We start from the raw sequence: 23860 nt of genomic DNA, 5'->3' as shown, positions 1-23860 counted from the left end.
GGATGATATGAAATACTGTGGTTACACACCAGGGGCTCGATCAATCTAAATATTTACTGACAACATGCCCATATTGATTGGTTAGGACAATAAAATGAGGATATGTTAGTAAGTATTTTAATAAGAAGCTATGAAGAAATCTCGAGCAAAAGAATATAAGAAAGTATTGAAAAAGATATAGTCTTCCGAGGTCATTCGAACGGTGTCGAGAATTTTGCGCCTGGGAAATTTGCGCCCTACCTCAAGAACAGGGAAAATTACGCCTGCGATGTACCTCCACCGGGAAGTTTGAGCCCTGCGAAATAAAAGAACCTATTCGAGCTTACGCATTTGCTCGGAGGGGCTGACATTACAGCATAAACAATCCTCCCCCCCCCCCACAGCCATGCCATTTGTGATTTATTTTCATTGTGGCTATATAAGGGGAGAATAAACTTCAATATAAGCCAAAATAACACAACGGATCAACGCAATCACTGCTTCTTCCAGAGATGATTTTGGGGGAACCCTGGCCTCCCCAGAGCTCTCAGAGTGCCCCCTCAGAGACCAAAATAATACGTTTATAATATAATAATAAATAGAATAGTACCAGCACTGACCCCCCTCCGGAATACTAAGTGTGCCCCCCGGAACATTTTTTCTGAAAGAACGACTGAACGCAATTGTGTGTTTGAAGTGTAATTCCAGCAAGTAAACACATTGTACATAATTTTCTTGATAATATTACTGAACTGATTTTACATTCACTTTACATTTTCTTTTCTATATTTTGTGTCCTGAAAAGCCAAACAACTCGCAAGAATTGTGAACAGAAATATCTGGGTAGAGCCAAACAGCCTTTTGTAGATTAAATTATACTCTTTGATTATATTAATAAATAATTATATATCAGTCATTTATACTTTTATTGTAAATTTTGTAGTATAATGAAAAATTGTATTTGTATGGATTGCCCTTTAGTGAACTAAAATTGTATTTTTTTGATTTGTTCGGAATATTATAACGGATGGAGTAATTCACTGAGACGATGAGAGACAAGCCTAATTCAAGTGTGAGTGGAAGTTACTTTTCACAATACAGAAATAAGTTGAATTGTAGGGCGCAAACATCCCAGTGCAAATATATAGCCGGCGCATTTCCCCCTCTTTTTGGGGTAGGACGCAAACATCCCAGAGCAAATATATTGCGGGCGCATTTTTCCCTATTTTTGTGGTAGGGCGCAAATTTCCCGGGCGCAAAATTCTCGCATTCAAGGAAAATATAATGTCCGTGAAGTTGACAAGCCACTTATGTCAGACCCCAATTTCGACTTTAAACGTCGCTAGTGCTACGTTAGTGTTCGATAGTGACGCAAATTGTTAGTACTCCACAGATAAAGTGTGCTTTTTAAATCATGGATATAGGTCTTCTAACTGCATGCCAACACGCCCACTTCTAAGAATCATCTCAAAAATAAGGTTAACCATTAGAGTAAGTAAGTGCTCATTAGTGCCATTAATATTAACGTTAATACCTCCATCGTACGGCCCTTGGAGTAATAATATGACTTTAACAACTTTATACATCAGGCTCACCTTATTAAAATTAGCCAAATGAACATGATAACACCACGCGAACATAATGCGCAATGTGGATGTCCCCTGACGTGCCCAAGTTAGTTACTTTTTTTTTTCAACTATTGTTTATCTATTATTTATTGCTAGTCTGCAGAGTAGTCCTTACATTAATATGCCATTGTCCTTGATAATCATTGCGTACAGTATTTACAAGCAGTTTGTTATCACTGTTAGAAGATATCAAAAAACAACAGATAAAATCTACCACTTAACGGTTCATATTTTTCTTTTACAGTACATCAACGATTGATAATAATAATAATAATAATAATAATAATAATAATAATAATAATAATAATAATAATAATAATAATAATAATAATAAGACTATTCCAGCATAAAAGTTATCAATTGCATCACACTGGCAACAAGCGACGCATATTTTAACTTCATAAAAATTCGTTTCTCACGGTTTTCTGGAGAACTACATATGATAACATCTTCATTATGTCAAGTTGTTTATCTCAGTGTGATATATGTCTTACCTCTGGACAATATCATAGTAAAACAAAAATTAAATATTAGGAGTACATCGTACTTTTGGGCTACATCTCATTAACTATGGAAAAATTTAGTAGTGTATACTTTAGGATGTAAGTTTCAGCTTAACTTGCATCATACATTCTTAGGATTACAAAAAGGAAATTTGTTCGTTTGCATTTGAACAAAATTCTTAGGATTACAAAAAGAAAAAAATATTTTTTCCGAATTCCGGAATTTTTCCGAATTACGGAATTTCCCCGATTTTACTTTCCGGATTCCGGAAAGTAAAAATTCCGGAATTGGCCATCCCTAATTGAGATTGAAAGTTGTTTATTTATTGTATTCCTTAAACTTCAGCTCCCGGCACGAATAAGCAATCCAAAGAATTACTTGCAGACCCGAGTAAGCAGTAGAAGTATGAAACAATAACGTTAGAGGCTTATGCTAGTGATGGTATAAAGCAGTGATCCGCAACCGGGTTATATGCCGGTTAGGCTAAAGGAGACGGTGAGTATGAGAAATGAATGAAGAAAGTGGGAGGAAACGGGATAACCCCGAGAAAACCCACGAGCACGGTGTTTGTCCACCACAAAGTCCACACGGCGCGAGCTGGGATCGAACCAGGGACCGCAAGCACCGGAGGTGAAGCTCTACCACTGAGCCACCGCGCCCCCATTTAGTAATTTAGTAATTTATGTTGTGCCGCGAGGAGCAAAAGGTTGCGGATCACTGGTGAAAATAACTCGCAACAACTAATCAGTTTTAATGTCAAGGAACGAAAGGAAAACAAACAAGATTGAAAATTGCTTGAAACAAAATAGATTGAAGAACTAATAATAATATATGTGGATTTTACATCTTTGGGTATACATTGTCGCTGGATAAAGGTTTGTTGAACGTTACAGCTTTCGACCCGGGTGCTCAACGGTTTGAGTACATCGGGCCAGTTGTGGAGCTGGGCATCAATTTAGGGGAAAAAATGAAAATACAGCGGCGTTTGGAAGCTTCAGATTTTACAAATGTGTTAACTTTTTTTCACTAAAATTAGATACCAAAAAAATAAGTTTTCTAGTCGGAAATACACAGTAACAAGTAGTTGTAATATAAATTCAAAATTTTATTGCTTTTCCATTTATATGGAAATTTTGAGAATATCCTTGTGGCCCGTGCACTAGGATTTGGGCATGTCTGGCTTATCATTAAATTAAATGTCTCTGTTGTATTAAGCGTAGTTCGGGACATGTATAAGGGATCAACGAATTTAAGAAAGGCTATCAACCTCGTGCCTATATATTAAAGAAAGCTGACGGAACAGTTCTCACGGACACAGATAGCATCTTAAATAGATGGAAAGATTTCTTTGACGAATTGCTTAACACGCAGCCAAAAACTAATGTGCATGGAGAAAGGGAAATACACACCGCAGAACCATATATCCCAGAACCTAGCCGAATAGAAGTAGAAATCGCTATAAAGAAATTAAAGAAACACAATCTCCGGGTGTAGAGGAAATTCCGTCTGAGCTATTTTTAGCTGGAGGCGAAAAGTTGTGGAACAAGATACACAAACTCATTCTCCTTAACTGGAACAAGGAAGAATTGCCACGAGAATGGAAAGAATCAATCATTGTTCCAATTCACAAGAAAGGCGACAAACCCGACTGTAACAATTATCGAGGCATTTCTCTTCTGTCAACATCCTATAAAATCCTCTCAAACATTCTATTAGCAAGATTGACCCCATACGCAGATTAAATTATTGGAGATTATCAGTGCAGATTTAGACGAAATCGATCAACTATCGACCAAATATTTATCATTCGCCAAATTCTCGAAAAAAAGTGGGAATACAATACCCCGGCACATCAACTCTTTATTGATTTTAGAAAGGCTGACGACTGGGTTAGGAGAGAAACATTGCACAACATTCTTACAGAATTTGGAATACCAAAGAAGCTAATTAGATTAATTAAGATATGTTTAAATGAATCCCAAAGTAAAGTACGGATAGGAAAATTTTTGTACACGAGCTTTCACGTCGAGAATGGCCTGAAACAAGGAGATGTGTTGTCGCCCTTATTATTCAACTTTGTCCTGAAATACGCTATAAGGAAAATCAAAGATAGCAACCAGGGCCTAGAGTTGAATGGGATTCAACAGGTTATGGCGTATGCTGATGATGTAAATTTAATAGGGGATGATAGGAGAACAATAGAAAGAAATGCAGAGGTCTTATTAAACCCTTGTAGGGACATGGGTTGGAAGTAAATGTAGAGAAAACTACATGGAAGAAGGAAAAATACGTGGAAGTTCGTCGGAATCGTAATACGGCAAATTATGGATGCGTTAAAATATCAAATAATACTTTTGATAAAGTGGATACTTTCAAATACCTGGGATCAATATTAACAGGCGAAAACCATATTCACGAAGAAATTAAATGTCGACTAAAAGCAGAGAATTCGTGTTATTATTCAGTACAATATATCCTGTCGTCGCGAATTCTATCGAGGAATTTGAAGCTTAAAATATATAAAACGATAATCATGCCTGTTGTTCTGTATGGTTGTGAAACATGGTCGCTGCTCGGAAGAAAGAACATAGATTGAAAGTATTTGAGAACAAAATCCTAAGACGAATATTCCAAGAGAAACGCGAATGGGGAATGGCGGAAACTTCATAACGAGGAAGTACATAATTTATACGGTTTACCCAACATTCTTACGGTCATCAAGTATAGGAGGCTCAGGTGGGCAGGTCATGTAGCCAGGATGGAAGAAAATAGGAACGTTTTCAAAATCTTAACTGGAAGACCAACCGGAAAACGACCATTAGGAAGACCTAGGCGCAGATGGGAGGACAATATTAAGATGGATCTCTCAGAGATTGGAATACAAAGTAGAAACTGGATGCAGTTAGCTAAGGATAGAAGTCAGTGGAGAGCTTTTATGAACGCGGCATTGAACCTCCGGGTTCCATAGGCCATAGAGTTAGTTAGTTATATGTATTTCCGTAATCACGAACTCGTCTTTAGAAAAGATGTCCTCGATTGGGTAAATAAAAATCTGGTAACCCTACCACTAGATATTTTTTTCCGCATGAAATGAAAACAAGTTGTTTAATATATTCAATCTAGGAGCTTACATATCGATTGAAAGAGAAATGTAGAGTCATATCAATATACCAGGGAAGCAAGAAAGTTCGTGCGCTTTTGAACCACTCCCGCTTCCATTTGGCTGCTGCGGCGACATCTGTCCCCGTAGCATGAAAGTTTTGACTGTTTGGGAAAGCTTATTCATTGACGCATCAGCCACGGTGAATATAACAACGCATTTGTCAGTGTAGGGTGTAAAAATCGCTCGTGATCATGTCAGTGTCAAATGAAGTTTTTAGAGCTTGTTTGCTTTACGAGTTTAAATTGGGGACAAATGGTGCAGAAGCAGCTAGAAAAATATGTGTTACGCTCGGAGAGGGTGTAATAAGTAAATGTACAGCACAAAAATGGTTCCAGACCTTTTCAACTGGTGACGAGACCTTTCAAGATAAGCCTCGCTCTCGGAGGCCTAAATCAGTGGATATGGACCACCTGAAGGCCTCTATTGAAGATTATTCCAGTCAAACATGTGAGGAACTTGCTCACCGATTCGAGGTAAGCAGGAAAATTATTCGGGTAAGTCTGCATCAGTTGGGGAAGACCTGTAAACTGGGTCAGTGGGTCTCTCACGAGCTGACCGCTATGAGCCAAGTTCTAAGACTGAATATCTGTTCATTTTTGTTGACGAGACACAAAATCTGTCCAATTTTGGACCGTATAATAACTTGTGACGAGAAGTGGGTCATGTATGACAATAAAAAACGGTCATACCATTGGCTATCACCGAATGATCCGAAGCCTTTGACTGCAAAACCGAACATCCATCAACACAAGGTTTTGCTCTGTGTTTGGTGGACTACAAACGGTATCGTGCACTACAAATTCTTGGAACGTGGTAAGACAATTACCAAAGATGTGTACTCATCACAACTGAGAACGGTAGCCACCAAACTGACCCAGAAACAGCCAGCATTAGTGAACAAAAGAGGTGTGCTCTATAACCAGGACAACGCGCGCCCTCACACCGCAAAACAGGCGCTGGAAGTAATCTCAGAACTTGGTTGGGAGCTTGTGTCTCATCCTCCCTACTCCCCAGATGTCGCCCCTTCGGATTGCCATTTATTCTTGGCCATAGACAACTTTATGCGTGGCAGGCAGTTCAAGACTGAACAAGACGTCAAAAATGCAGTTGCTGAGTTTTCCGAGTCTCGGGAACAAATATTCTACAAAACTGGCATTTACAAGCTTGTTGAGCGCTGGGAGAAGGTTGTAGAAGCAAATGGAGGCTATTTTGCCGAATAAACAAACCGTTAAAACCCTGTAATTGACAGTTTTCTTCCATAGTATAAAAGCGCACGAACTTTCTTGCTTCCCTGGTAGTTAACAGCAGACGGAACGTTCAGTCGCCAAGTAACGAGATAAGACAAATAAGAAATAAACTTTACTAGCAAATTTCAGCGTGAGAAATTGTCTACGAATAAAAAGATGTTTGTCATATATTGTAGTATTTCACGATTTTTTTTTTTTTTTATTTGCAATGATTTGACGATGAATTTCACGTAAATTGGTTTTCCTTATCATGTGAACGCCTAAAGAAATTCTTTCACACAGAAGGAAGCAATGGTCCCAAAATGTTGCCATGTTATACTTCCGAAGGCTTCGAACCAAGGAAAGTCACATGACACACACTGCTAATAGAAAGAAGATAAGATGTTAACATATTTTTATCTTTTTCTCTCTATAAATGTCCACAATACGTGAATAAAATTACAAATAAAACGGAGATTTTATTTTGTCAGAAGTGTGGGAAAGAACTAAAGTTATTGTTTATTACCACACTTCGGTGGGAAATTTAAAAATTGCCTATCGCCCCCAAACTTTGCAAGAATTTAAATTAATGAATTTTGGTACAACTTGTTTTGTTATCTTTCAATGAAAGTATAAGAGTTTGCTTTCCCATGGGACGGTTCTCTATCGGGAATTTACCTTGAAGAGTTTCTTACCAGAACATTATGTGAAATTTGCGCCAGACTGGATCACACGACGTCTTGAAAACACCCTGTTCTCACGTTTAGGGAATATATATGAATTGGAAGAAAAAGTTTAACTCAATCGTGCAGCTAATTTTGACCAATTATAAAGAGCAGGCTCTTGGTTAGAGTTGAAAGAACAGTAGTTCTAATAGTGTATACTCGCTTTGACATGTATAGTTGCGTCCGCGGCAAAGTGTCGACTAGTCGTTGATTTGTTCTCGACAAAAAAACGAATTTTCAATGCTGAAGATTTAATTTGGTTACTGGCATAGTCGTAATGGGTCGATCTGAAGTGTGGAAATATTTTAAAAAAACACATAATGGTGCCCAATGTAAATATTGTGGAAGAGTGATGAGAAGCGGAAGTAGTACAGGAGGTTTGTGGCATCATGTAAATAGCAAACACCCAACAATCCCGACAGCTCGTGGAGAGCAAGAGGAAAGTAATAATACCGATGAACCTGGACCAACTGCAATCCCAGGACCATCATCTACCAATCTACAAGAAAATCAACAAGAAGACAGTTTGAGGTAAGAATTTCATTTTCTAGTAGGCCTTAGTATACTCATGTCCAAAATGATTGTCGTGAAAGAATATAATTTGATAATGATTTTGCAGGGTACTTTTAATACTGATACTATGTGTATAATCGAGAATTGTAGATTTGTGGTAAATTTCATAGGAAAAGAATTATAAAAACGAAAATTAGAATGAGAAAACAAAATGTTATAACGATAACCCTTTTTTGGTTTCGTTTTTAGTACTGATTCTAATATTACATTATCTTATCGAGCCACAATGAATAAACTAAATTGACATAATATACAAATGTCGTTTATTCTTATATTCTTTTTATATAATAATCTTCGCGATCCTTTTAGAAAATAGTATGGATTGAGTATAGCCCGCTCCCCCCAGTGATTTTTAACGAATCATAGTGATTCTAACGATTCATATTAGTTCATAATGAATCGGAATCGCATGTTATAAAGATTTAAGATGTAAATCTTGTGGTAAGGTAGATTTAGTATAATTAGTAGTAGTAGTAGTAGTAGTAGTAGTAGTAGTAGTAGTAGTAGTAGTAGCAGTAGTAGTAGTGGTAGTTAGTACCAATAATAGTAGTAGTAGTGGTAGTTAGTACCAATAATAGTAGTAGTAGTAGTAGGAACGGGTTAGAAGCCCCGCAGGGGTTGGTTGGGTTCTGTTCTCGATATAAGTAGTAGTAGTAGTAATAGTAATAGTAGTAATAGTAATAGTAGTAGCAGTAGTAGTAGTAGTAGTGACTCTTCCAGTTCCGGTGACAAAGAACTGGGGGAGCGGGCTATACACAAGCCAGTAGTATTTATCATGTCTTACCTTGCTTATGTTTTTTTTTATAGTAACCTATAAATACAACGTCATGGTGATTTATTTTTTTAAAAAATAAACAACAAAACATACATTGATTTACAATAAGATAGCTTTCTCTCCTTTTTTTCTTCTTTCTAACCTAGCTGGCCAGTGCATATTTACAGAAAGATCACACATTTTGCTCAAAAATAATACAATTAAGAATAGAATACAATATATCGTTGTAATGTTGCTGAATGGACACGAAAGTTTTATTTTCGCTTTATTGTTCTTATTTACTGCTCTTTTGACATAAAATTCTCCACATACCAGTCTTTGCCGATTATACACACACTAACATTATAAGAAATATCGGGCAAATTCGTTATCAAATTATATTCCTACAACATATTTATAGACATGCGACAATAATTTTGGACATGAGTGTACATAATTACGAACAAAATTAACATCCTATTGAATACAAGACACTCCTTACTTTTGTTAGAATAAATTTTAAGAAATAAAGATGTAAGTGAATATTTGCTTTGTCTCGTTGTAATTCTGAGAATATACAAAGTACGTACTGAGTAAAAAAAATAAACAAATAAATATAACCCTTCCTGACCAAAGCAAAGCAAAACACATATATTAATAATAAGTTGTATTAAAGTTATGGTAATTAGTGTTTTATATGTGAATTTTCTTGAGGGGGTAAAAGACCAACTGAGTCCTTAACGAATACTTTTTTCGTGAATCATATATAAATCCTTCAAATTCTGATTTGTAAATTATTATTATTATTATTATTATTATTATTATTATTATTATTATTATTATTATTATTTTGACATTCAAACGATATTTTTAGAATTTTTAGTAGGATTATTTACACCGGTTTTAATGAGATTTCATCTCTTTTTTGATCTCACCATTTTTGGATCCTACATGATGTCGAATCTACGGATCGTTATAGCTAAACCTAGAATTTCTAGGATGGTGAGTGGAATATTATTCCCAGACTGGGAAAACAGTAATTAAGTTAGTGCTAGGGAAGAGAAACCAGGAAAGGAGAAATTTACCTGGGTTTCCCATATAACTAAATCATTGCCTTTAATGTGTGAGACAACATATCCAAAATATAATACAAGTTATTAGTGAACATGTTTTGCTCTGCTTCAGTCAGAAAGTTTTATTTTATGCAGTTCATATGTGCTGTAGTTACTTACGTGGTTTATTTAGTACTGTAATTTAACTGTTATTCTTCTATATAATAGTATCTTTATTAACCTGCTTTCTATTCTTCTTTATGAAAATACTGTATTACAATATACTATCAAATTTTAGAATAGAAATTAGCAAATATAGGGGTTCTTATTTTTGAATATGAGGTTATCGACCGTATGTGCTCGCGTTTAGTCGAGAAACTTAGTCGAGTAGGGTCAGAATCACTCGCTCTAAGTATCATGGGTTCCAATCACACTTCGGGCATGTTTGTTTTCAACTGTCCTCATTTTACTTGTGTGTGTTGTGTTGTAAAAGTTCCGATATAATCCATGAAAAGCATTCAATTGGTTAAAATTGGAACTTTAATGTGATAAGGGTGGTTTCCTTTGAAAAACAAGAATGGTTGTCGTGCATACCTATGGTATGTTCAATCTCTGGTGCCAAGTTCGATTCCTGGCGAGGCCTAACTTTCGATATTGACTCATCATTGTGAAAGAAAATGGTTAGCTAGTTAAATAAAAAGCTAGAGGATTCTCGTCAAGAAAGCCGGTGTTAAGGACGTTCGTTGTTTTCGAGCTGTCCACGCATGGTCCTGGCTAAGGAAAGTTCGCCGTAGGCTCAAACTTTCACAGGTTGTCGAACCAGAAGTTAAGTTTAGATTTTCTATTTATTTATTTATTTATTTTTTTTTTTACTATCTTGGCTTGTAAAGTAATGTTCGTAATAGAAATCACTCATGAATAATGCGTTTATTGAGATTTCTTTCTCACAGTTAAAAGAAATAATTGACCTCTAAATATAAAGTACTCTATGAATACGATATGTATTATGTTATATAAAAGTAATAAACCGAAGACTTGAAAGTGCATATTACACACTAGTAGATTTGTTCATTTTCAAATACAAGGTAATTATTCAAAATGAAAAAAACTATGATCCAGTCAGTCCTATATGATGATATTTTTCACTGTTTGAGAACTTGAAAGAAAAACATCACAATTTCAAAGTATTACCGTGGTTATGAGTTACTGAAGTACGAGAAATTCTGATATGACTCTATAATAGTAAAATTATCCATTTTTGTTGTGCCCGACTCCCAGTTATGTGTACTGGTTTCCCCTTTGACGTGTGGTTTTAGTGTAATTCCAAAACCTCAGTTGTATCTGAAAAATTAATAAGAATACGTTTTATCTCTTGGAATGAAGAGAGCTTCGTACCGTCATTGTTGCATAAAGTTATAGTGCATAGCAACAAATTCTATCTAGTTGCAGCACATTAAATTCTAAATTGTCGTGTAGTTTGTAAAAATAGGAATAATAATGAATTATAACATTAAGTATTCTTAGATTTTGAATAACTTCGGTAGACATATCGAGGGCACAGTGGCTCAGTGGTAGAGTGCTTACCTCTGGTGCTTGGGGTCAATGCTCGGGGTTGTCTCACCCGTTTCCTCCCTCTTTCTCATTCTATCAATTCTTCGATCATCATTCACTTGCTTTAATCATCGTCTCCCATAGCCTAAAGAGTATAATCGTGGGACGTTACACTCAAAGATTTCATTTATTTTTTTCATTTTTTTACACATGTCATTCTTTTTCACTACATAATTATACTTACCGTATGCTACTTTCCTGACTGTGTACCCTTTCTACATGTTATGCACGTATTTTGTATTATACAACAGAAAATCGTAAATGCTGTTTGGTAAAATATATAGATGGTTGGTTGGGAACATCTATATCGGTGGTGAAAAACTAGTTAACTATATAGCTGAAGGAGTTCAATGGTTCATCGCCACAGAAACAAAGAATTACATTAGATTCCATACAATACGAACTATTAAAACTTAGTGCCCAAGCGTCTGTTTCCACAGCCTTACTCACTAGAAGACTGGCCACGCCACGACTTTATTTATGTGATCAACATAATATCTCTTTTTTTTATTAGTATGAAATTCAGTAATAAATAGATTCTGTAAAGTTCCGTTTTGCGTTATTCCTATATTCACTTGTATTTTCGTCTTTTTAGTACTCAATATTTTCCCAGAAGTTTTTCCTGAAACTCTTTAGTATTTGTTCTATGTTCATCAATAACAAACTTTTCATATAATACTATAAGTAGATAGGGCTTTCATAAATTTTAAATTATAATCAATGAAATGAAATGAAATCTTTGAGTTTTACGTCCCACGGTTACGCCAGTTAGGCTAAAGGAGACGGTGATGATGAAAAATGAATGAAATGGTGGAATGAAGAAAGTGAGAGAAAACGGGAGAACCCTGAGGAAACCCACACACATGGTGTTTGTCCACCATAAATTTCACTTGGCGTATATAAAACTAAGTTCTAGAGCGACTGTATATTCATATGCGACGTATAGAAATATAACATGCCACACATCAGCAGGTCACAAATACAAAATTTCAAATTAATAGTTTTGGTATTCACATCCAGATCATGGAGTGCTTTACCTTCAGTATTAAGAGAAATTAAATAATTTAATATATTCAAAAAAGAGCTGAAAGCGTATTAAGTACATATACGTACAGGAGTTAAGCTCAAGCACATTTGATACCTTATGCATTGCGTAGTTTAAACTACCGCATCACAGAATTAGATATCTCATTGTCTGTATTTTATGTGTGCGTTCTTTTGTTTTATACGTTGAACCTATAAGATTATTTTCAATTCAGTTCAATTCAATAAAATGAGTACCATCTGCAGCAGATAGAATAGGCAATTCCTTAAAGAAAAAAGTGGTAGGAAGCAGTGTTGGGTAAGTTACTTGTAAAAATGTAACGCGTTACAAGTTACTTTACTTTCTCTTAAAATGTAACCCGTTAGTAACGCGTTACTTGCCCCAAAAAAGTAACTGTCACTTTACCTCGAAAGTAACGCGTTACTTTTAGGTCCGAAATTTTAAAAATGTGAAAAAAATTATGACTTCAATTTTCCGTGCTAATATTACTACCGCTATTATTATTATTATTATTATTATTATTATTATTATTATTATTATTATTATTATTATTATTATTATTATTGCACGTCCTGAATCGCTTTATGTAAATGCAAGGACAAATTTTTACTTGATATATGAACATTTTCATATAATATTTGATAAAATGCCATACTGCGTTACTCGTAGGGATGGACACGAGCAAGTTTACTTTGAAACTCGATTCGACAAGAAACAAACATCTTTGAGCTCGACCCGAGAACTCGTCTCGAAAAATTTCCCCCAACTCGACTCGAATTAGGGTCGAGTTTCGAGTCGAGTCAAGCCAAATCCGGTGTGTAGTTTCGAGTACTCTCTTCAAGTATATTACATTGACAATATAAGTATTATCAGTGACACTACTACTACTACTACTACTACAACTTATTATTATTATTATTATTATTATTATTATTATTATAACAACACTACATATAAAAATAAAAGATAGGCGTTTTGTATTTGAATACTAAAAAACTAGTTGATTGCCAACATCGGTAGTGTGAAGTCTAAGAGTCAAGGACATTGATCACGAGCTTCTAAATTCGGGTTGAGGGTCTAGGTTGAGTATTCGGGCTCGAGCCAAACACTGTTAAAAGTTATAGGGCACTGGCCAAATATCTTCAAAACTGCTTGTCCCGGGTTTAGAATTGTCAACGACTGGAGCAGCTCGGCTCACAGCTCATTCACTATCGACCCGAACCGAGAAGTGAGCCGAGCCAACAGCTCACCCAACCGACTCAGCTAGAGCCCTCGGCTCAGTTGAGCCGAACAGAGAAGATGGCTCATCCCTACCAAGCTAGCTCGAGCCGATGGTTCACCCCAAGTTAGCCGGCTCGAGCCATCTTCTCAGTTGAGCCGAGCCGAGCTGAGCTTGTTATAAAAAAATCTCTTGTGGTCTCGCTATCGAGACGAGACGAGATGCGAGCAGTGTCCCCTCTCGTTAGCAACACTAAAAGTATTCCATATTACTGTTTAGCTTTCATTTCTCATGGTTTTCGTTTTCCAGTGTAATCAGGCCATGATTTCAAGATGAGTTAAAACGAACGAGCCATTTATCAAACTCGACTGGACTCGAAACTCGACGCGAAAAGTTGAATTGGCTCGGAACTCGACACGAGGATATTACCTTTGACTTGACTCGAAACTCGACTTGAATTCGGGTCGAGTCGAGTTTTAGCTTGACTCGTGCTCATCCCTCCGCGTTAGAAAAAATGGTTGCTTATTATTATTCTGCTAAACTAATTATATAATAATAACAATGTTGTTATGTAAAATTAAAAATACAGAATATAGAGAAACATTACACTGCAACTAATAAAATGAGAACACATGAACTGGGAGTGAATCAAAACTTGCCTGTAGCTCTAAAATCGATACATGCTTTTTAAAGCTAGTTTCAAACTCTATAATCAACGGGACTCAGGATAAGCAAACTGAACTGAAAGAACTCCAATTTACATACCATCAGCAAACTATTTTCTAGTAATAACGTAGGCCTGCTCATTAGAACACAGTTTATTCATATTAACCCCTTACTGTAAATCGTTAATTATGGCACCCTAGTTGCTGATAAATACTGTCCGCCGGGGCACTTCAGACACTTTACTTTTAAATTCTGTCCACCATCATCCTCAGCTTTTAAGTAAAAAGTACTCTTTCAAATGTTCGAACGGTAAAATATTTTCGTTCTCCATCTTTATAAAAACAACACCAATCAAAATAAAATAAACTACCGGTATCATTGCACTCCTTGTTCACTCACTGGGTGTATTGATTTGGAGCTGTCAAAATCTACGACAAAATCTTCCAGGTGCTTGCCATCAATTCACGTGATTTCCCTAAAGCTGTCCTCATCTTCAAAACACAGCAAGTGGCACTATGAACTTATCTCTTTCTTTGTGTGTCTGTGACTGTAGATCACTGACATACGTAGTTCATGCTCGATAGTTTTATTCTGATAAATTCACTTACAGGAAAGAAATATTTGTTTCCGAAAAAACATACGGTACATATTTTGTAGATACTCATCCGAAATGTAACGCGAAAAAAGTAACGCAAACTAGGTACGTTACTAAAAAATTTGTAACGCGTTAGCGTTACAGTTACTTTGGAAAAAATGTAACGCGTTACTAGGAAACGTTACTTAAAAAGTAACGCGTTACTTGCGTTACGTTACTTCCCAAGACTGGTAAGAAGTTCTATCTCATAAATTGCATATTTGCTTTCTGTTGGTGTTTGTGTATGAGATGCAGAAGATTTCTCACAGTGTCGTCAACACATTTCTTGAAAAGAGTACCGTGAGATTGGTTGATCACATTCTTTACAACCTAATTGAAAACGTTGGTATGGAAATGGATAGTACTGTGTAGCTAAAATAATGCCTTCAAGTGTATTATTATTATTATTATTATTATTATTATTATTATTATTATTATTATTATTATTATTTTGCTTAAATGCTTCTCCTAGCTGATAGTGGAGTACCCTTTTTAGCAAGTGAATACCTTATCTCCGTTATTATCTTGTATAGAATATCCTATTAAGAAAATTAGAAGTAACAACAAAAGACTATCATTAAATGCTCACAATAGTTACTTAAATATACGGACGATATAGACTTAGTAGGGGATACAAAATAAATACTACAGTGTTAGCAAATAGGAATGAAATTAACAAAAAAGTAAATAGTAAATTAATAGCAGGTAGAGGCGTAGCGTGATCGAAGGTTTTTTTTTGGAGGGATGGGATAACCATATACGTATATACGAATGAAAAATTTTTAGGTATTAGAAATAATCTTGAAATCACTATACACACAACATTGCGATAATATTTAGATTAAGAGATATGTGCTTCTGCCAAGACATAAAATTTGCATTTATTTAGGGAACATACTTTTTTGCATTAATAGCTTCTACCTATTTACTCAGTCCTGGGTAGTCCTACTTATTATAATTTAATACGTTTGAAATACGTTCAGCATATTACTGTAAGACCATTCATTTTAATTACGAAAAGTAACTGTGATGTTATTTGATTTTTTTAAAAAAATCATTCTTTTGAGATAGTATATAGCAATCTTTTATTTGTTGTGGTTTCCTCCTTCCAGGCTGTTTCGGCTCTCTATGGGCATTCAATCTCAATTAAACAACAATCAAATATTTAAATTTACCATCAAATATATGGGTTGTCATATTTTCAAATGAAAACTACTAGACTTATCAGGGTAGATAAATATTTATTCAGATAATAAAGTAAATCGTAGTAATTCGACGAAATTCTTTAAGGCCAAAAAAAAAAAAAAAAAAAAAAAAAAAAAGATTCGGAACTCTTTCACTTCAGAGCCCTGTCCCTTAAGTTAGATGATCATCACTCAGACTACAGACTCCTATAACTTTACTTAGTTAGACTCCACCGATCCGTCATTCCCTCACAGTTTCATCTGAGGCCTACCTCTATCAGGAAAGCCTGACTACAACTTTCCGTCTTTAAACGTAAGAGATCTGTTTGTCAATGGACATCACTTAGCTCAACGACAGATTCTCTTTCTCTAAAGAGAAAACCATCACTTAGGTTTCTCTGGCGGTAAAAAAAAAAAAAAAAAATCTAAAGAAAAAACTTTAAAATGTTTTCTGCTTCCGAGGTTAAAAAAAATTATAACCTACTTCTCCTAACTAGAAGATAATGGGAATCACTTATCCCAATAAGCTATCATTTAAGCTTATAACCTGGCTAGCTAAATGTCATCAAAACTTGGTCATCACTCAGACTGAAGGAAGTCACTTATTCCTTGCTCTGACCATCACTTAGGCCAGTCCCTACTTATTTCATTAAAATATCAGAAAATTCTAATGCCATCACTCAGGCTCCAAAGAAATAATTTATTCTCTGTCATCGGCCATCATTCAGACTGTTCCCTACAAGATAGGAAAGTTAAAAAAAAAAAAAAAAAAAAAAAAAAACCGAGGCAGGACCTTAATAACGCAGGTCGGCTCTAACAGCCATAGTCATCCAGCAGTATATCCCTATGCGGCAAGAGACTTCCTTTTATATGGTCGATGACTCTTCCCCTTTTTAGTTTACTTAATTTTATTTTCGCTTAAAAATCTGCAAAAAAAATCTTTTGAAAAACGAGCAACCGTCACAAGCCTCTGGAAAATTCCATCGATCACTATAAGAAAACCTATATAGAAAAAACTTGAATATTGAGTTCGTTAAATAAAGCTGAAAAGAAATCCAAGCTAGAGTACACAGCTTAAGCAGATATACACATATAAATAAGCAATAACAAAGATGAAATTATAAATATATATAACACATAATACGTGTATATGTAATTAAATATATGTCTGGCCAGACTTACCTTTATCAATAACAACATTATATACACTTGTACACTAATTCTTTATTCACAAAAAATTAAACACAGTAAGGGCAAATCCTCGTCCTTACATATTTTAGGTGTTTTATAAATATTTATTTATTTTAATTCTGAAATGCTGATCAAGATTTTTAAAGCAAAGGTCAAATGTGAAATATACTTACTACAAAAGTCTTGCTACAAAAGTTTTATTGGGTTTCCAGTATTTAAAAAATGTTATTTCAATAAAGGGAAGAATTACAGATAACATTTTAGATGCTTTAGAGTTAAAGAAAGAAATATTAATCATTTTATTACGCTGCGTCTATGATTCTGTGCCTTGAATTTTGTCCGTTTTGGCAGAATTTTCCTTGGGCTTTGTCCTCTTGGATTCTCTTCTGCATTCCTAAATCTGTTTAGTGTTTCTAACAGATTATGTATGAAAAATAACTCTATCTTTAAGTTTCATCATATATTTTGGCTGTTATTCTACTTGTTCTTCTCGGAAAAATGATTAGGATACAATTCTGTTATTAGCTGTGTTATTTGCACTTACTTTATTAATGATGAATGTGATTTAAAAAAAAAATACCTGCAGGGAAATTGAAAACTGATTGTTATTAGAAAGCCTTTTGATATTATAACTGAAACGAACACAAAACAAACTTACTTCAGTCTAACATCAAGTCATTCTACAACAAAAATTCATTCGGATTTAAAGAAATTTATTTTCTGCGTGATAAGTACTATACACATCCTATACATACATACACTAACTACATACTATAGCTTACATCCTCAAGATATGTTTGGTCATATGTTAAACAAACAATGCAAGAGGATACATAAGACGGCCCTTAAGAAAGAGTCTTAGTCTTCTACATCATAACTCCTTTTCCGGCATCACCTTGTCAGCTGATTTGTATTCTGTATATAGCAGCAATACAAAATATCAATATCACATGTTGAAATACTTCTATGTTTTTGTAAAGTTGCAATCAAATCAAAAGGTCTAATAATCGAGGAAGAAAGGGATTTATAAGATTTTGTTTCAGTTCGGCACTTTTGAAGGTGAATGGTTGCTGGGTTCACTCTTTTTCTTTTTCCAGATAGATGTGGAACTATTATGACAATGTTGAGGGAAGAACAACTAATATTGTCATGGGGTGACACTCTAAATTAAACAGAAAACTGACAAAAGAAATCCAAATATTTTTACATTTGTGCAACTTTTACAAGAACAAAGAGAAAATAAAGCTACTATGTTAATGTTGGAAGTAGGAAACAAGGAATTAAAGCTTAAATATAGGCGAGTTGAACAGAAAATCACAACACTGAGAAGAAGTCTGGAATTATGTGTAAGATTTGGTGGCTTACGTATATGCAGTTGCATACTGTTCACATTTAGAACAGTGATGATTCTAAATTGTATTGGCTATATTGGTGATATGTGATATTTAGTATTCCTAGTATATGCATTGACAATATAAGTAGCTGGCGTATGACATATTGCATGTAATATAGAATCAGGTATAGAAGACAAATCACCTCATCAGGTTATGCCGAAAAAGGAGTTGTCATGTAGAAGGCCAAGGCTTCTTTTCTTAAAGGGCCGTCTTATGCATCCTCTTGCATTGTTTGTTTAACATGTGGTGAAACATGTTTTGAAAATGTGTACTGTGACACCTTTTAAGTACTGCAGGCCTTAGCATGCTGGAGATAAACTACTGGAAATCCGAATAAATTTTGTTTTAAAATGACTTGATATTAAACCGAGGTAAGTCTGGTTCGTGTTCCTTTCAGTTGCAATGTCAAACGGCTTTCTTGCAACTGAGTTAATCAACTCAAAAAAGATGTGATGTAGAAGACAAACGCTCTTTTTTAAGGATCGTCTTATGCATTCTCTTGCATGGTTTGTTTAGTATATGGCCAAACATGTCTTGAGGGTGTGAATTGTGACACCTTTTTACGTACTGCGAGACTTTTAAAGTGCTGAAGATGAACTGCTGGAAAACTGAATAAAATTTTGTTGTGGAATGGCTTGATATTAGACCGAAGTTTGTTTTACGTTCGTTTCAGTTACAATGTCAAACGACTTTCTTGCAACTGACAAAGGAAGTTCGGGAAAAAGCACTTGCCTGCAGAGAAATTAATCATACCACATGAAAGACCAATTCATGCTGATTACAACAAGGTAATCAAATGCATGTACGGTTGAGAACTTTTCAAGAGATTCAATGTTAAACGCAGGATTGCACCTCCTAGCAACATACCGTAATTATACAGTTTTGATGGTTTAAACTTACTACTGCTTGATCACTGTGGTCCATTCACAGACAAATTGTCCATTGTAAGTAGAATGACGGATGGCAAAGACGTAATGATTGAGAATGTACCAAAGAACTGCACATGATTTGTACAACCATTTGATGTGTTTGGATTCCGATCAATTAAAGATTATGGCAGGAGATTTGTACATAGTATGAAACTTCTTCATCCAGACGTTATGATGTACCAACGAAACAATCAAACGAAGTTCGTATCCATGGTAATGAATTAGTTCCGATCACCGCGATACATTGGATTGTTTCAGTTTGCGTTCCACAAGGCATGTTACCGAACAATCACTTGTCGTATCACCTATCGAATTTGTTTTTTGCTTTGATTGTGCGAACTGCTCCCTTGACGGATGCAACGCAATTGCACATATAAAGTGTTCATGATGCAAGGCAGTATTTTGCCCGTGTCATTTCTTTACAGAACAGAAGAGCAGCAGTGATCAATTTTCAACTCTAACCTATGATTATTATGAACATATAATGACTAATTTTAAGTAACAAACACGTTAGTTATTGCAAAACAGTTTCTTCTGTTACCTCCGATAGATTTCAATTCGTATGTTAATATTCGTTGCTAATAATGTTGTACTTAACGCGTTTAAATGCGCATAGACTCATTTTTTATATGAATTTCCAAGTCCAGTCTCTCGAACAGTTCTCAACCGTACAGGAATTTTATTAACTTGTAGTAGTCAGAATGGATTGGTCCTTCAAGTAGTATGCTTAGTTTCTCTGCAGCCGAGTGCTTTCTCCAGAACTTTCCTTGTGAGTCAATCAATTTTCCATTACCCTGCTGGTATATATATATGTTAAAAAATCACATGTATCTTTAGATGTGAATATTAAAAGTAGATGTGAATAACACTGCTAATAACAGAACTATATCCTAGTCATTTTTCCGAGAGGAACAAGTAGAATAACATCTAAAATTTACGATGAAACTTGAAGAAATAGTTATACTTCATACAGAATCTGTTGGAATTACTGAAGAAAAATCTTTCCCTGCACAAAATTCTCCGTCTCAAAAGATTAGGCAGAACGGGAATTGCTATTCCGTATAAAGATAAGATTTTTAAAAATATTTTCAATAATGTGCTGGAGGGCGTTTAGGCAGAACGGGAGATATCATTTTTCCCTTACCTCAGAATGAAAAGCAAAGTCCTGTATGTAGGTTTTGTGACAAATTAAAGCACTAGTACCAAGTTTTATTTTGCTTAAAATGCCTATTTCAACGTTAGTTTCTATTTTAGCTTATTTTGCGACTTACATTGTGGATTGTGGATAGACCGGGAGTTGAACCCTGGGACTTTGTCTTTCCATGTCAGTTCTCAGTTTGTAAAGCACTTACACGGAAAGCCAAGACTAGGATACTCGGTTGTCGTAATTTTTCAAGACTTCATTTCTTTTTTCTTTGTGTCACAGATATTGCTACTTCAAATATTTGATAGTTCGGCAAATGAATGGTGTATCCATATCGGTAAGATAGGTTTATAAGGCAACGCTGGATAGCATGCAGAAAAATCGGGAGAAAGCCGTGAACAGTAACAGGGAAAGCCATAAATTCAGGTTCAATTTGCGGTCAGTTCAAATTTTTTCCTAGCTTTTACACTATTAAGTTTTTAAATAAAGAAATATTATTAAAAAACCCTAAAATAAAAATTCTAGTGCAAAAATAATTAAACGTTCAACGCTTTTTAATCCTTTAACTATTCAAATTGCAAGAGGAAGACTTAGATCTAATACAAAATAATATAATGCACAAATCAAAATTGTGGTTAGGGGTTGTTTTGACCGCGGCATCTGTTCAAGTGCAATACATTTACTATGAGGATAATGGAATTAGATCTCAGAGTGTCTAAGGAAGCTGTTTTACAGTATTGAAAACAGTTCTATATATATTTCTTATACTGCTTTGTTAAGGCTTTTAGTTCTCTAATTAGATGACTTACTTAGATGAAATCGAAATTTTCATGTTTCCAACGCTGTATCTTTTTTATTTTCATTATCAAAGTTTTGTAGTGTTTCTCATATTTGTTTTATTTATTTATTCAACAATCACCAGATACAGCTCAGAGGTCATTTTATACTGGATATCTAATAACAATGGAAATGATTTGGGAAGGTATCGGCCAGGGCCTGTTTAGTAGGTACCATCCCGGCATTTACCTGGTAGGACTGAGGAAAACCCTGGAAAACTCAAGTCAGGATGATCGAGAGCTGGAACCGAACCCACGACCTCGCGAATGCGAAGCCAATGTCTACCACTTGAACTAGTATTTGTTTAAAGAATACGTGTATAAATCAATTGTATCAGTTTTATAATATGTTGCTTTTTTTTTAAAAAAAAAATGTTCTTAACATTAGTATATAATTTAATTCGTTTTAGTGATAACAGTAATACATTACTGTTATTATTATTAATTTTAGGAAGTTTCTGGCGTCCCCAAGTCCTGCTTCAGGCCCTCGGGAAGAATCTGATGTATGTGAGACAAGCATTGAAACAACAGCACCATCTGGATCTGAGAACAAACATAAACGTCGTCAGCTTCCTAAATCCGAGAAGCAAACCAAAATTCAAAGTTACTTGAATCGACCCTGTTCAACCCAGAGAAGCCAACAATTGGATTCCTTAATTACTAAAATGATCGTTATGGACTTGCTACCTTTATCTCACGTAGAGGGTCAAGGTTTCAAAGAGCTTATGCTTTACGTAGAACCAAAATATAAAATACCGTCCAGGCAAACAATCATTCGTCGACTTGAAGAACTTTATGATTTTGTTCGTGAACAAGTTTTTCAAAAACTTTCAGAATCAGATTTCGTATCTTTAACTACAGATTCGTGGACATCAAGAACAACAGAATCTTACATAACAGTGACGTCCCACATACTGACAAAGGACTTGCAATTAAAAACATATGTGTTAGAATCTATTGTGATAGAAGAAAGACATACATCCCAAAATCTTACTAATCACATTGAGAGTCTTTTACATAAGTGGGCTATATCCGATAAGGTTATTGGCATTGTGCACGACAATGCCCCTAACATAGTAAACGCTTGTGAACAACTTCCATATAAAAGTGTTAATTGTTTTGCTCATACTCTACAACTTGCAGTAAACAAAGGTCTTTCGTTACCCTCTGTGACATTATTATTAAATGAAGCAACTGATATTGTGAAGCATTTCAAGCACAGCACTGTTGCATCCCGTGAGCTAAGAAAACGACAAACAACATTAAATTTACCTTTACATAAACTTATTCAGCACGTAAAATCAAGGTGGAACAGTGCATATGATATGCTAGAAAGGTTGCTTGAACAGAAACGGGCTGTTGTTGATATTCTAGCAGACAGGTCTGTTACGAAAGTTCAGGACTCGAAAAAATTAGCATTAACTGAGGAAAGTTGGATAGGTATCGAAGAGCTGGTAACGTGCCTCAAGCCTCTGAAAATAGCTACAGAAGTGTTGTCAGGACAAGAATATGTGTCCATATCGAGCGTCTTTCCCATTGTGTATGGACGCTAAGTGTTCACTTAGTTCCAGATGGCGCAGATAGTGATGCAATCAAGTGTATAAAACAAACAATCGCCCAAGATCTTCGTCAACGTGTAGGTTTCGATAGAATGACTTTGGAGAACTCTACATTCATTATAGCATCATTATTAGATCCTCGTTATAAAACATTGCCATTTATAACAGACGAGAAGAGTCGTGAGGACATACACAATATGGTGAGGAACATGTTGCAGGAGACAGAGCGTATAGAAGAATGTGCAGGAGATGAATTCGTTGAAACAGGACTTCATTTCTTATTAGGATCTGCATACAAAGAAAGAACAACAGCAGCAGTTGATGAACTGACATGGTATTTAGCTGATCCTGCTCTGCGAATTTCAGAAAATCCACTCAAATGGTGGTCTGCAAATTGCCATAGGTTGCCACGCCTTTATCACATTGCTAGAAAATACTTGCTTATTCCAGCAACTTCGGTACCTTCAGAAAGAGTATTTTCAACAGCAGGACAGGTAATTAGTGCTTCAAGAAATAGGCTGACACCAGATCACTCAAACATAATAATTTTTTTGAATAAGAACATGGAAAAGTAGCATATAAAAATGTAGCATCTCTCTATATCTCTCTGAAGATCCAAGGTTCAGTATACTTTTATGATGCGAAGTAGCGTTTGATACGTCAATATATATATATATATATAAAGGATGGTTCAAAACAACACCGAATATGTTTGGGAGGAATTCCTGACACCAAGATAAGACAAAAAGTATAGACCAACCTGGGTGCAGAAATGCTTTCTTCCGGAGTTATAGGCTGCCGAAAACATGAAAAAATGAACTTTAAAGATCCATAGCTTCAATAC

General features: G+C 35.3%; 2 protein-coding genes across 2 annotated transcripts in view; one reads left to right on the top strand and one right to left on the bottom strand.

Annotated features, from left to right (window-relative positions):
* Positions 1-23860, bottom strand: part of Atg5 (autophagy protein 5) — a gene marked incomplete in the record, with an annotated part of 79305 nt that overhangs the window by 43566 nt on the left and 11879 nt on the right.
* On the top strand, positions 6259-23010 carry LOC145688807 (E3 SUMO-protein ligase ZBED1-like). The gene is made up of 2 exons (XM_081762980.1): positions 6259-7756; positions 21909-23010. The coding sequence occupies exons 1-2, from the start codon at positions 7503-7505 to the stop codon at positions 23008-23010; spliced, it is 1356 nt and encodes a 451-aa protein (XP_081619106.1). The 5' UTR covers positions 6259-7502.

Source organism: Thermobia domestica, chromosome 7, assembly GCF_964235325.1.
Source record: "Thermobia domestica chromosome 7, izTheDome1.hap1.1, whole genome shotgun sequence".
NCBI lineage: Eukaryota > Metazoa > Arthropoda > Insecta > Zygentoma > Lepismatidae > Thermobia > Thermobia domestica.
Note: the sequence above shows the minus strand (reverse complement) of the source record. Positions and strands in the feature narration are given on the sequence as shown.